We start from the raw sequence: 12673 nt of genomic DNA on the forward strand, positions 1-12673 counted from the left end.
TTCCAAGGAGGAGGGAGATATCATACCTCTGTCCTATGAAGGAAGAGGGAAAGGCTGAGGGTTTGCGGCTAGAGACCTCTGAATACAGCTGATTGGGAGAGAAAATAAGGTTTTTGGAAAAATTATACTTATTTGAAGCTTCTAAGCATTTTATTTTCAACATAATTACCTAGCTAGGTATTTCCTTGCAAAAGCCAACGGAGATGGGCATCCAGGTCTTGATCCAGGGAGAGACAGAAATAGCATCCCAGTTATGCCCAATAATCAGAATGTCCCAGGTATTCTCAAGAGTTCCTTCAGCACAGGTGATAGTGGCCTTGGAGCAGCACAGCATGTATTAACATTTGCCCACACTGTGAACCACTTATTTGTGTTTCATTGAGAGATGAAAAATAGTTGTGTGTTTTTTCTGAAATCATAAATTTTCTTCCACAAGGATATTATTTTGAACAGCATTCTTGAAGATGTCCACTCCTGATCCTCCAATGGGAGGGACACCTCGCCCTGGGCCCTCTCCCGGGCCTGGGCCTTCTCCTGGTGCTATGCTAGGCCCCAGTCCTGGACCATCCCCTGGTTCTGCACATAGCATGATGGGCCCCAGCCCTGGGCCACCATCAGCGGGGCACCCTATACCACCACAAGGGCCTGGAGGTTATTCTCAGGACAACATTCATCAGATGCATAAGGTAAGAAGCTGTAGCCGTGCCTCATCTCTGTGTATTTTTTAATAGCATTGCACTGCTTTCTCAGGTGCAAAAAAATGAAAAATAATTGATCAGTGCTACATCCTGGATTTTTATTCATTCCTATCTGTGTATAATTTCTCTAGCCAGTAAAGGGACGTGGTGGCACTGCGGGTTAAACCGCAGAAGCCTCTATGCTGCAAGGTCAGAAGACCTGCAGTCGTAAGATCGAATCCATGTGACGGAGTGAGCTTCTGTCGCTTGTCCCAGCTCCCACCAATCTAGCAGTTCGAAACCATGCAAAATGCAAGTAGATAAATAGGTAACATCATGGTGGGAAGGTAACGGCATTGCGTGTCTAGTCGCGCTGGCCACGTGACCACGGAAGATTGTCTTCGGACAAAGCTAGCTCTATGGGTTGGAAACGGAGATGAGCACCGCCCCCTAGAGTCGGACACGACTGGACAAATTGTCAAGGGGAACCTTTACCTTTTACCTTTAAGGTTCCACATTGGATTTATTTGTTCACAGTTTACACTGTTCTCTAAGGATTGTAATATTTGTGATAGAGTAATAACACAAAGCATTAATAGAGGGACAAATTCTGGCTCCTTCCATATAAACTACTGTGCAAGCTGTTATGTGGACATTAAGGTTTTTCATATGAAGAACTACATCTTAATACTATTAGCACAAATACACACACCATGTGGTTAATTTTTTAGTCAGTTCTGTTTATATTCCTTTCTGTATAAAGTCCTAGTGTAGGATTTTGGTAATAGTATGTCCTTTCATGCAAGGATCAGGGCGAGATGTTGACTTGTCCATTGAGAAAAGCATTTAGCTCACTAAGGCTTACTCCCAGTAAAGTGGATTACAGCTTAAGTCTACTGCTAATCAAGTTGTGATACCTCAACTTGGTTAATGGAAGAATATGTAGGGGTAATGTAGCTCTTTCATTGGAGCAGATTCTACTTAATTGTATTCTAGTGAACTGATTTCATATTGTTGTTGCAGCCAATGGACTCCATGCATGAAAAGGGAATATCTGAAGACCCTCGTTACAGCCAGATGAAGGGCATGGGAATGAGGGCTGGTGGGCATACAGGAATGGGGCCTCCTCCAAGCCCAATGGATCAACATTCTCAAGGTATTCTTTCCTTTAGGACTTATGGGGATTACTACTTAGGCTTTGGCTGTGGTGGAAATGACTTATTTAAAATGCTGTTTATTAAACTACAGCACAGATATATACAGTGTGAAGAGATATATTTTCATGGTAAAAACATTACGGCCAATTTTTGTTGATTACAGGTGGAGCTGGATGGTGGTAAGCGGCACAATAAAGTATTGTCATTCCAAAATCTATTTGAAGTAAAATTGTGCTGGTGTTGCTAATCTACGGGCAGACTGCTAGTGATAGTTTCCTAATATTAAAGACTCTCCCCCATCCCAAGACTTCCCAAGGAATCCTTGGGAAAAATTACAACCTGAAAGTAGGGGATAAGGAATTTTTAATTTAATTAAATTAAAATCTATGTTGCAAGATGATGCTGTCATCTGATTTACACAGCATAGGTTTACACAGCAGAATTTGTGTGGCTAGTTATCTTATTAAGAGACAACAGTCTTCCAAAAAAGTATACTGTAAGTGGATGCTCCAAACATAGGTGAATGAGTGAATCCTGTTAACCAAATGCTCTCCAGCATAGTGCTGGCTGCAAGGTCTCAAATTTAGATAAGGTGGCAGGATTAAAATGTCATTGGTGTAATAACTTTGGTATATTTTCAGGAAAGTGGTTAGATTGGTGGTTAGATTGGTTTAAATGGAAGTGCTGACCAGATATTGTCAAAGTAAAAAATTAATATTAAGATTACACGTGTGTTTTTTGTCAGCCAGCTAAAGCTGTTTTATACCTGTTTCCAGGTTGTATCAATGTATAAAACACAATATTCTTCATGTAGTAAGGATTCTTCCTGCTCCCTGAGCATATATTGGCTGAAATCCTGTTGCTTAGCATAGTAAGTCACAATAAGGCTTGTGGTGCAGTGGTTGAACTGCAATACTGCAGCCAAGCCTCTACTCACAACCTGAGTTCAATCCCAATTGATTCTGGGCAGCCAGCTCAAGTCAGTGTTCCATCCTTCTGAGATCAGTAAATTGAGAAGAGTATCTGTGGGATCAGTACTCATGGTTTCACTTATCCGCTACCACAAAAATATCTTGCTTTATGTACTATAATAAACCTTGCAAACACAGAAATACATTTTTCCAAGGTGTATTGCCAGAATTGGCCACTATAGGAAACCAGAGACTTTATTGCATATAGCATTTCTATACCTGCACTTTTCCATATCCGTGGGGTGGGGTGGGGGTGGGCTTCGAACTGATCCTCCACAGATACAGTGATCCAACTTTCCCCAGTTTATGGAAGTGTGGGAGATATGTTCCTTGTATAATTACGTTGTAAACCACCCAGAGAGTGCTGTAGCACTTTGGGGCAGTATACAAGTCCAATCAGTCAATAAAATAGATCAGTCCCGTTGAATTATTGGGGATTTAGTGAGCCAACCCCTTTGTAAGTTCCATTGATTCAATATGCCTAAACTACTTGTGACTTACTATGCTGAGCAATAAGAATTTGGCCATTTTATGTGCAAAAATAATTTTCATCTGGAAGTCTTGAAGCCAAGCAAGTCTACAACGTTGCCTGAAAGGCATCATTAATCATTGGGGTTCTATTGTAAAGAGACTTTTCATTCCAAACACTCCACATGATCTTCAGCTCTCATATTGATTAATTTTCCCCAAGAATAAATGCATGGATGGTTCAAAAACAAAAATCCTGGCAAGATTAACATTTTGATAATAGCCTATTGGTGAGAGACTGAGAGATCTTCCTAATCGTATTTTAAATTTGACCCAATTTTTCCATTATTTTACAGTATTTAGATCCTTAGTCAAAACTACTGCTAGATATTTAAAGCTAGAAAACATGGGAACATTCCAGACAAAGGAAAAGAGAAGAAGTGAGAACGCTCGGCTGACCAAAGAGAAGGTCAAACCTCACAAGCGCCCTTCCTGCAGCTGCTTCCTAAATGCCCGAAATGCAGCATCAGAGATGACATAAAAGGAGATTTGCTAGAAACTGCTCTGGATCTGTATGATCCCCTTCTTCCTGCGTCCTTGAATTAGGAGTTGCTGGAATAGGGATGAAAACTATATCTGCATCTTGGAGATTCTGTGGTTTTACCTTCACCCTAAGGATAATGGGAGGAGGGAAACTTTTTTTAACATATGAAAGAAAAAAATCTATGTAAAATTCCAAATAAAAAGGAAGAAAGACGCTGCTGCATTTTCTGCCCTGCCAGCACGACCAGTTTCTAGGCCTAGTTCTCTGTCTCTCAGCTGGGTTGTTTGAAAGACTACAACCCTGAATCTAAGCAAGTATTGATGCCATACATATTATTCCCTTTTTAGACAGAAATGTATTGTGTCTGCTTAAATGCAATGTACAGCAGATTGATTTTTCACTTCATCCCCTCTTCCCAGGTTACCCATCTCCACTTGGTGGTTCTGAGCATGCGTCAAGTCCGGTTCCAGCAAACGGTCCTTCCTCTGGCCCCCAGATGCCCTCCGGTCCTGGCGGAGTCCCGATAGACGGTACTGACCCACAAGCACTAGGGCAGCAGAGTCGAGGCCCCACTCCTTTTAACCAGAATCAGCTACATCAATTGAGGGCTCAGATCATGGCCTACAAGATGCTTGCCAGAGGGCAGCCTTTACCTGACCATCTGCACATGGCAGTGCAGGGAAAAAGGCCAATGCCTGGAATGCAGCAGCAGATGCCAACGCTACCTCCACCTTCTGTATCTGGAACAGGCCCAGTGCCAGGAGCAGGGCCTGCACCTGGACCAACGCCTCCAAACTACAACAGACCTCATGGTACGTCTGTGCTTCAGTGCATTCTTCAAGTGCCTTCGACTGGAGCGTGGGGTCATCTTATGGATCGCCCCTGTCTCCTTGGCTAGATTCACATTTTCTCCTCCTTCAAGAGAAGAAAACATGTAGAAGCAAAAGCATTTCTTTGTCTGCTGTGTTTACAGGTATGGGAGGGCCTAACATGCCTCCTCCTGGACCCTCAGGAGTTCCTCCAGGAATGCCTGGGCAGCCCCCTGGTGGACCCCCCAAGCCCTGGCCGGATGGTAAGCCTCAAGGCGGAGGAGCCTTCCTGAAGTTTAGTTTGGTGCCGAATTCGTATCCTGCAATAAAATTTGCTTGAACTCTTAAAGGTGAAGGGAGGTATCCTGTTACCAAAATCTGGAGCAGGGGGGAAATTGCATAAGCATCTCCCCTCCCGACTTCAGCAGCTTCCCCGTTGTGACATGGTGCGGCTGGTCTTACAACAAGGAGCCTGTTGGAGTCCGTGAAAAGGATGCTTAGCCTTCCAGCTTGCATTTAGGCAACAAGATACTACTAGCCTTAAGAAATCAGAAATGTTGATAGGGCGGCTTTTGGGTGGCTTTTGCTCGAACAGTCTAATATGGATACTCTGCAATAATTTCTATAAAATGTGGAATTGGGTGCTGCGTCACATTTTATTAGTAACACAAACTGCAACATTTTCCCATGAAATTAAAGTGGTGGTTCTAAAGATTTGGGGGCAATAATATTAAGGTAAAATGGAATTTGTACTGGAGAGGGGAAGAAATTAAAACAAACTTCTAAAAGAATGCTAAAAGTGTTAAAATAATTGTGGGAAGATAAATCTTAGCCAGTTGAATTAACCTATTTTTTTTTCTTACCAACTTTCAGAAACAAAACCTAAACTATTAGGGTTTTTTTTGTTTTTCAGTTGTTTGGCTGATAATACACACTGCTCATTAAGAAATCTGAAATGTGAAAAGCTGTGGTGTTCATATCAGGCCCTTACATGAAGGGATCTTATTGTCTTCTTGCCCACTTTGTTCTTGAACAGGACCAATGGCAAATGCTGCAGCCCCTACTAGCACACCTCAGAAACTGATTCCTCCCCAGCCAACAGGCCGTCCTTCACCAGCACCTCCAGCAGTACCTCCAGCAGCATCCCCTGTAATGCCTCCTCAAACTCAGTCACCTGGGCAGCCAGCCCAACCTGCCCCGATGGTGCAGCTCCATCAGAAGCAGAACCGTATCACTCCAATCCAGAAGCCAAGAGGACTGGACCCAGTTGAAATCCTTCAAGAGAGAGAATACCGGTAAAAACTGTGGCTCTTAAATCGTATTTCTGGTCTTACTCCTTCAGTGGTACTTCATGTCTTCTTTCCTTGGAGTCTTGGAACTGAGAATGGATCAAGGATTTAGGCCAGCCAGGTGTCCAGTAGTAGCAAGAGGATGTAGCCAAATAGCAATGTACATGTATCTAGGGTTAGCATTAAAGAAAGTTTTAGAGCACAGTACATACAAGAAACAGATGAAAGCAAGAAACAGTCCAGGATCACTTATGGCAGACCTGGGCAAAGTGCGGCCCGCAAGCCACATACGGCCTGGGAGCTGCTCCAGTCCGGCCTGCCTGTCGCTGCTGAGTGAACCAGAGCTCCGGCTCCGGTCATCCAGCACGGCAGTAAGGAAAACTCACGAGATCCAACGCTGGGATCTCGCGAGTTTTTACTGTTACTCTTGAGCCGCAGGCTGCGGAGCCTGTGGCTCAAGAGGCCAGAAGCGATCCTTGCGCAAGCGACGTGATTATGTATCACGTTGCCTGCGTGGGATAGACAGTTGGAGAGGAAGGCTACGGGGGAATGGAGGACAGGTGTGCTAGCTCAGTGTTGGGTTTTTCTCTCTCTCCCCCCCCCCCACGGTGAACGAATTACAAGGCTCACATATTTAACTCCCTAAAAAGTTTAGGGAGTTAACTATGTCAGCCTTGTAGTTCGTTCGCCGCAGGGCCTCACCCAACGGGGGCCTATTACTACCCACAAATTGGGGGCCAGTTACTACCCACCCCCAAACACAGTTCAGATTTTTCATGTGGCCCCCTATAGAAATTAATTGCCCACCCCTGACTTACGGGTGTCAGAATGCACAGTAGCTGAGGAGTAAGGAGGAAATGTAGCCAAGAACACTTGAAGATCACACAGAGGTTTCCCCAGCAGAGTGGTTTGGTGTGAAGGGTCCAGAGCTGATAAAGCTGTTGAAGCAAGCGGAACTGTTGAAACAGCTTGAAGCCTTTAAGCATGAGCTAGCAAAGCCTCACCCAAAGTCCTGGTGCAGTGTACAGGCTTCTAGAAGTCCACCATGTGGTTAAACCGCTGTACTGCAGCCAAAACTGTGCTCACGACCTGGGGTTCAATCCCAGGTAGCCGGCTCAAGGTTGACTCAGCCTTCCATCCTTCCGACGTCGGTAAAATGAGTACCCAGCTTGCTGGGGGGGGGTAATGTGTAGCCTGCATAATTAACTTGTAAACCGCCCAGAGAGTGCTTGAAGCACTATGGGGCGGTATATAAGCAGCACGCTTTTGCTTTGCTTTTACTTATAAGGGCACTACGGCTGGGTTTTAGCTGCCTCTTTAGGCACCAAACCTCTTGAGGGAAGCCTGAACTCCTTTCTTTTGAAGGGTTGGGCCCTCAACTGTTCATTCTGAAGACCAAGGTTCCTTCTGAAACCACCCTAGACTTAAGTAGTTCTAGTTTTAGGGTTTCTGGAGTGCCTGGGTTTGCTGGACTTACTTATGAAGACTAAGTTCGGTTGTGTGACATGTTCAAGCCAGTTGGAGTTCCTCCTGGACTTCTTTGTGCTGAGTGGCCTGTCCTGCTGTAGCCATCTGTTAGTAAGCATGTGTTTAATCTCCAGACAGCCTTGTAGCTTTTGCAACATAGTCCACAAGTCATTGTTACAAAAGGGTGGATTTGTTTATACTGTTGCTTCTTGTTTGGCTCAGCGATACTTTGTACAGTCTCCTCCAACCTGATGCCTTCCAAGTATTTTGAATAATTGCCATCACTCTTACCATTGGCTAGGTTGACTGTGGCGGATGGAAGATAGAGCTCAGTATGTGAAGGGTATCATGGGAGGAGTGTTCTGTTCACTCTGTTTCATATGTTTAAATATGATAGAAGAGCCCAGATACTTGATAAACTCATGTTGAGTCTTAATATGTGATGTGCAGACTGCAGGCTCGCATTGCCCACAGAATTCAAGAGCTCGAAAACCTTCCTGGCTCCCTGGCTGGTGACCTGCGAACCAAAGCAACCATTGAACTTAAAGCACTCCGATTGCTTAACTTTCAGAGGCAGGTAGGTTGTGATATTGCTAGGACTGCACTGCTCAGGACTATGTGGGAAAGGGAATTAGAAGTATTATTACAGAGTTTTGTACCTTAATAAAAACTGCAGGACTGACTGTGGGCATAATCTGAATGTTTCCTCTGCCACTGTACTGTCATAATCAACATTGCTCACTGAACTCAGCAGAGCAACAATTCTAAGAATCCATGGAGTTATCCAAAAAAGTAACTTTTCTAAACACTGCTCCCAGATCAGATACAGTGTGTTGCTGACCCATTTTGGCTTTGGTACTTGTCAATTAAGCACTGCCAGCAGAGCTATTTGTAGAAGTACAGGTTGGATACTAACAATAAGAACAGGTTTCCTTCTTTTTACTGAGTTCTCAGTCACTCAGCCCTCCCTCCCTCCCTCCCTTTCTTTCTTTCTTTCTTTCTTTCTTTCTTTCTTTCTTTCTTTCTTTCTTTCTTTCTTTCTTTCTTTATTTATTTATTTATTTATTTATTTATTTATTTATTTATTTATTTATTTGCTGCCTGCTCTAAGCTTTACAAAATTGTTGGGCTTGGCTTTATTGGAAGCTGCTTGCAATTCATTATTCTCTGTTTGATGGGTGTTGCTTACTCAGTTTCCTTTGAGTGCTATTTTAAAAATTTGAATTGAATTGCGGGAAAAGAAAGCAAAGATGATACAAACCAAAAACAAGAGAAGGAAAATGGTGTGTGGGTACAAAATGTAGTTATAGGCAATGTATATGCAATACAAGTGCTAGCCTGCTCAGATCTCTTAGACTTTTCCTCTTTATTTATTTATTTATTTATTTATTTATTTATTTATTTATTTATTCATTCATTCATTCATTCATTCATTCATTCATTTATATATATATATATATATATATATATATATATATATATATATATATATATATATATATATATATATATATATATATATATATATATATATATATCCTGCCTATCTAGTCAATTGTGACCACTCTAGGCGGTTTACAACATACACTTTAAAAAAAATTAAACATATAACATACCACATCACAAAAAATAGTTTACATAAATTAAAAGATAGATGCTCTGGTGAAACAGGCAGTTTTTGTTACAGTCCCCAGTCCTGACATTCGCAATTGAATTTGCCTCTCCACGTTTTGTGTAGGCTATTGGTCCGGCTTCAGCAATTTGCTTATTCATGGACAGAAACAGCCGCAGCCTCAAGTGGCTGTCCTCAGTGCTCAGCATTTCAGTGGGATTTCAGTTCCTTGTGCAACTGACTGGTATTTCTCGCCCCTGTCTCTGTCTCAATGTTAGATGTTCTTTAGGCTTATTGGATCTTTCTGCCTAGATTCCTCAAACCTCTTTTTAAAAAGTGAAAATAATGATGAGGGTTAATTACATATGTTGCGAGAAATATTCCAAAGTCTTTCTCTTTTATATAAAGCATCCTCTGGGGATATGAGGTATTTAGGATTGACAGTGTTATTAGCTGGACAATGTGGAGGTATTGTGGGGGGGAAGACAAGTACCTCTGTTATACCCATCTTTCCTCCCCCCACTCACATGTTTTGCAGTCAGTTGGTGCTCATAGGGCAGCTTAAACTGGAGAAATGGGTTAATGTCCCTCTTACCAATTCATTTTGGGGCCCTGAGTTGTTGAGTAAAGAGAAAAGATGGACAATGCAGTCACAGTCATCGGACTATTGTCTAGTCCAATGTTTAATGTGGGAATAAAGCAGAGAAGAGCCATCTAAATATCTTAAAAAACTGGTTATGGCACCTAGAAATTGGCTGCATTCCATTTTAGCTGTTGTACAATGAAAGGCTAACAAACATTGTGGTAGTGACAGATTATACAATTTGGGTGTTTTTTACCATCGGTACAGCATTATACCTATATTCCCACTTCATAATAGCTTTAAACTATTCTAACTATTTTCCTGGGGATTTAGAATAAGAGATTGTCAGGGGTGATAACCCATGGGGCCTAATTTTATATATATTCTACTGATTTCCTCAAATATATATGGTCCATGTATCTTAAGTCTTCTACCTGCTTTCTGCTCCACTTGGAGGTTCAAAGAAATGGTGGCAGCCATACTAGGTGGGTTATTTCACATGCCTTTCAGCAGAACCAACCTGGGGTTTCCTTTTGATTGTGCCAGACATGCTGCTTTTGCGGATGTGTGGCATTGAAGACTAAATCTTGGCAGGTTCATGCTCTGGCATCGTGCCTAGGGAACAGAAGGAAATGTGTAGTGTTCAGTATGTCTTGGATGGTAAAGTAGGCACCGTATTGCTCTACAGCTCTATTCTCAGTTTTCAAATAAGAGTGGAATGTTTCTTTTAAAATGTTTGTCCAACAGCTACGTCAAGAGGTTGTTGTGTGCATGAGAAGAGATACTGCTCTGGAGACGGCACTGAATGCCAAGGCGTATAAACGTAGCAAACGACAGTCCCTGAGGGAAGCTCGTATCACTGAGAAGCTGGAGAAGCAGCAGAAGATTGAACAAGAAAGGAAACGCCGGCAGAAGCATCAGGTCTGTGATCCTTCTCTTTTCACTTGGAATGATGGTGCACAAGACTTCTGTTCTGCTTTTCTCCCACAATATAGAGCACAGGCAGGTCAGATTAAGATCAGGAAAGGTAAAAACAGGCTGGATGTATAAACAGAATTCAACAAATTAAAATGATTTGTGTGTGTGTGTGTGTGTGTGTGTGTGTGTGTGTGTGTGTGTGTGTGTGTGTGTGTGTGTGTGTGTGTGTGTGTGTGTGTGTGTGTGTGTGTGTGTGTGTGTGTGTGTGTGTGTGTGTGTGTGTGTGTGTGTGTGTGTGTGTGTGTGTCCTTTTGAGAAATAACTTCCTTAAGAAAGAAGCAGTTGCATGTCAATGAACTGTGAATTATATGAATGAGCTTGATGTGAATGAACTGCTCCTCTTGTGTGGCCATAAGGAAGAATTCAAAAGCTGCCACTTCTGTTTGTACTTAAACATGGTTTTCCTGCCTCCTAACAAAACATAACAAAATCTGTAGTTGATGCTAATTGTGCTTTATTTGTAGTAAACCAGCTTGAAATAAATATATGGGAGCCATGGTTCAAATTTACTTTGATTCAAACAAACCATAGTTACCATTAACCACAGTAGATTGGTTTAGATTTGATTTTTAAATAAAAAAGCTTGTTTGGTTTTGTTTAGGAATGTCATGTAATGTACAGGTGTCAATTTTATATTCTCAGTGCAAACCCATGAAATAAGATAAAAGACAAGAGATAACAAATGGTGCAAGGCCACCCAGTGTGATTTATTAACTGAACAGAGATCTGAAGTCAGGTTTTCCTAGCTGAAGGCTCTTGTTTCTCCTCTTTGCTGTGAGGGAATCTTATAGGTTCAGTCAAAACTATCCTGCTAGGATAATAAAATAGTGTAATCTGTATGTATCACCAGCATATTTGATGGTATAATGAATGACTGAAATGAAAAATAATCAGTAGAGAATTAGTAGCAGTCATTATGTTTTGCAGTCAGAAATAAAAATTAAAAATGAAAATATGGGCAAAGGAAAGATGTGACTGGCATAATTTCAGTACTTGTGTCCATTTGCATCATTCAGTCTTCTGCTAGTTAATGGCAGGGAGCAAAGTGTTAAACACAGCACTTAAGGAGCACTTCCTCAAATTCACACTCACCACAGACATAGCCCTGACATTTATTTTATTCTTATGTTTTGGTACACTACATTTAAAAAAAGGTCCCCCCCCCCCAAGTAGTTTTTCCTTCAAGGACAGGAATTCTTGGTAGCCTGCAGAATACACTGGAGGTGATACTCACAATGGAGACAGGCAGGGGGGATGGAAGGGCGTTCTAGAACAAAGACCATAGGGAAAGAGTTATTCAAGAAGTAGAAACAAGAGTCATGGTTTTGAGTGGGAAGCAGAGAGCTGCCCTGTGGAAGTGGCGGGTTTATTTGATCTCATGCACAAATTGATAATCTAACAAGAATTTCTGGTGTTAATGTTTTACTTTAAAGCAGGTGGGCAGAGCTTATAGTTTTATGCAAACAGCAATAATTTTCTTCCATTTTCTTCACTGCCATGATGATGCTTAAATTCCTGTATATCTGTATTTTTTTCTATGGTGGGACTAAATACTTTCCTGGGTAATTTAAACAAATGATCCACTGGAAAAGGTGGACAGACCTTCCTCCTTCAGTAACAGTTTTCTGTTTTTTGCCTTGTGAAGACAAAATTGAATACATTTATGGCTGCTGATATGGCAGTTCTCTAAAATCCAAGTTGTTCTGAATTTATAACCTATTTGTATACATATTATGTATTTATAGTACAGTATGTACGGGAGTAACATATTCTGTCACAAACATATATATTCATTAATTGACTGATTTTCTCTCATTTTTTGTTCCAGGAGTACCTCAATAGCATTCTTCAGCATGCCAAGGATTTCAAAGAATATCACCGTTCTGTCACAGGGAAAATTCAAAAACTTACGAAGGCTGTGGCCACCTATCATGCCAATACTGAGCGTGAGCAAAAGAAGGAGAATGAGAGGATTGAGAAAGAGAGGATGCGCAGATTGATGGTAAGCTTGCTGGTTGAAACATTAGAGGCATAGAATTCACCTGGCTGAATTGTACAGGTTTGATGATAATTTTGTTTTCAATCACTGTTGTTCCCAAGGTAAGGAAGTTAAGTGTT

General features: G+C 41.7%; 1 protein-coding gene across 10 annotated transcripts in view; it reads left to right on the forward strand.

The window, feature by feature from the left end:
* The window catches only part of SMARCA4 (SWI/SNF related BAF chromatin remodeling complex subunit ATPase 4), a 90548-nt gene that overhangs the window by 13990 nt on the left and 63885 nt on the right, over positions 1-12673 (forward strand). For all 10 annotated transcript variants that reach the window (XM_020791678.3, XM_020791680.3, XM_020791682.3 and 7 more), the window contains exons 3-10: positions 437-686; positions 1701-1833; positions 4237-4629; positions 4791-4889; positions 5663-5921; positions 7833-7959; positions 10325-10498; positions 12384-12557. In XM_020791678.3, coding sequence (XP_020647337.3) covers positions 465-686; positions 1701-1833; positions 4237-4629; positions 4791-4889; positions 5663-5921; positions 7833-7959; positions 10325-10498; positions 12384-12557 — 1581 coding nt within the window. In that variant the 5' untranslated portion in view covers positions 437-464. The remainder of the gene's footprint in view (positions 1-436; positions 687-1700; positions 1834-4236; positions 4630-4790; positions 4890-5662; positions 5922-7832; positions 7960-10324; positions 10499-12383; positions 12558-12673) is intronic.

Source organism: Pogona vitticeps, chromosome 2 (genome assembly GCF_051106095.1).
Source record: "Pogona vitticeps strain Pit_001003342236 chromosome 2, PviZW2.1, whole genome shotgun sequence".
NCBI lineage: Eukaryota > Metazoa > Chordata > Lepidosauria > Squamata > Agamidae > Pogona > Pogona vitticeps.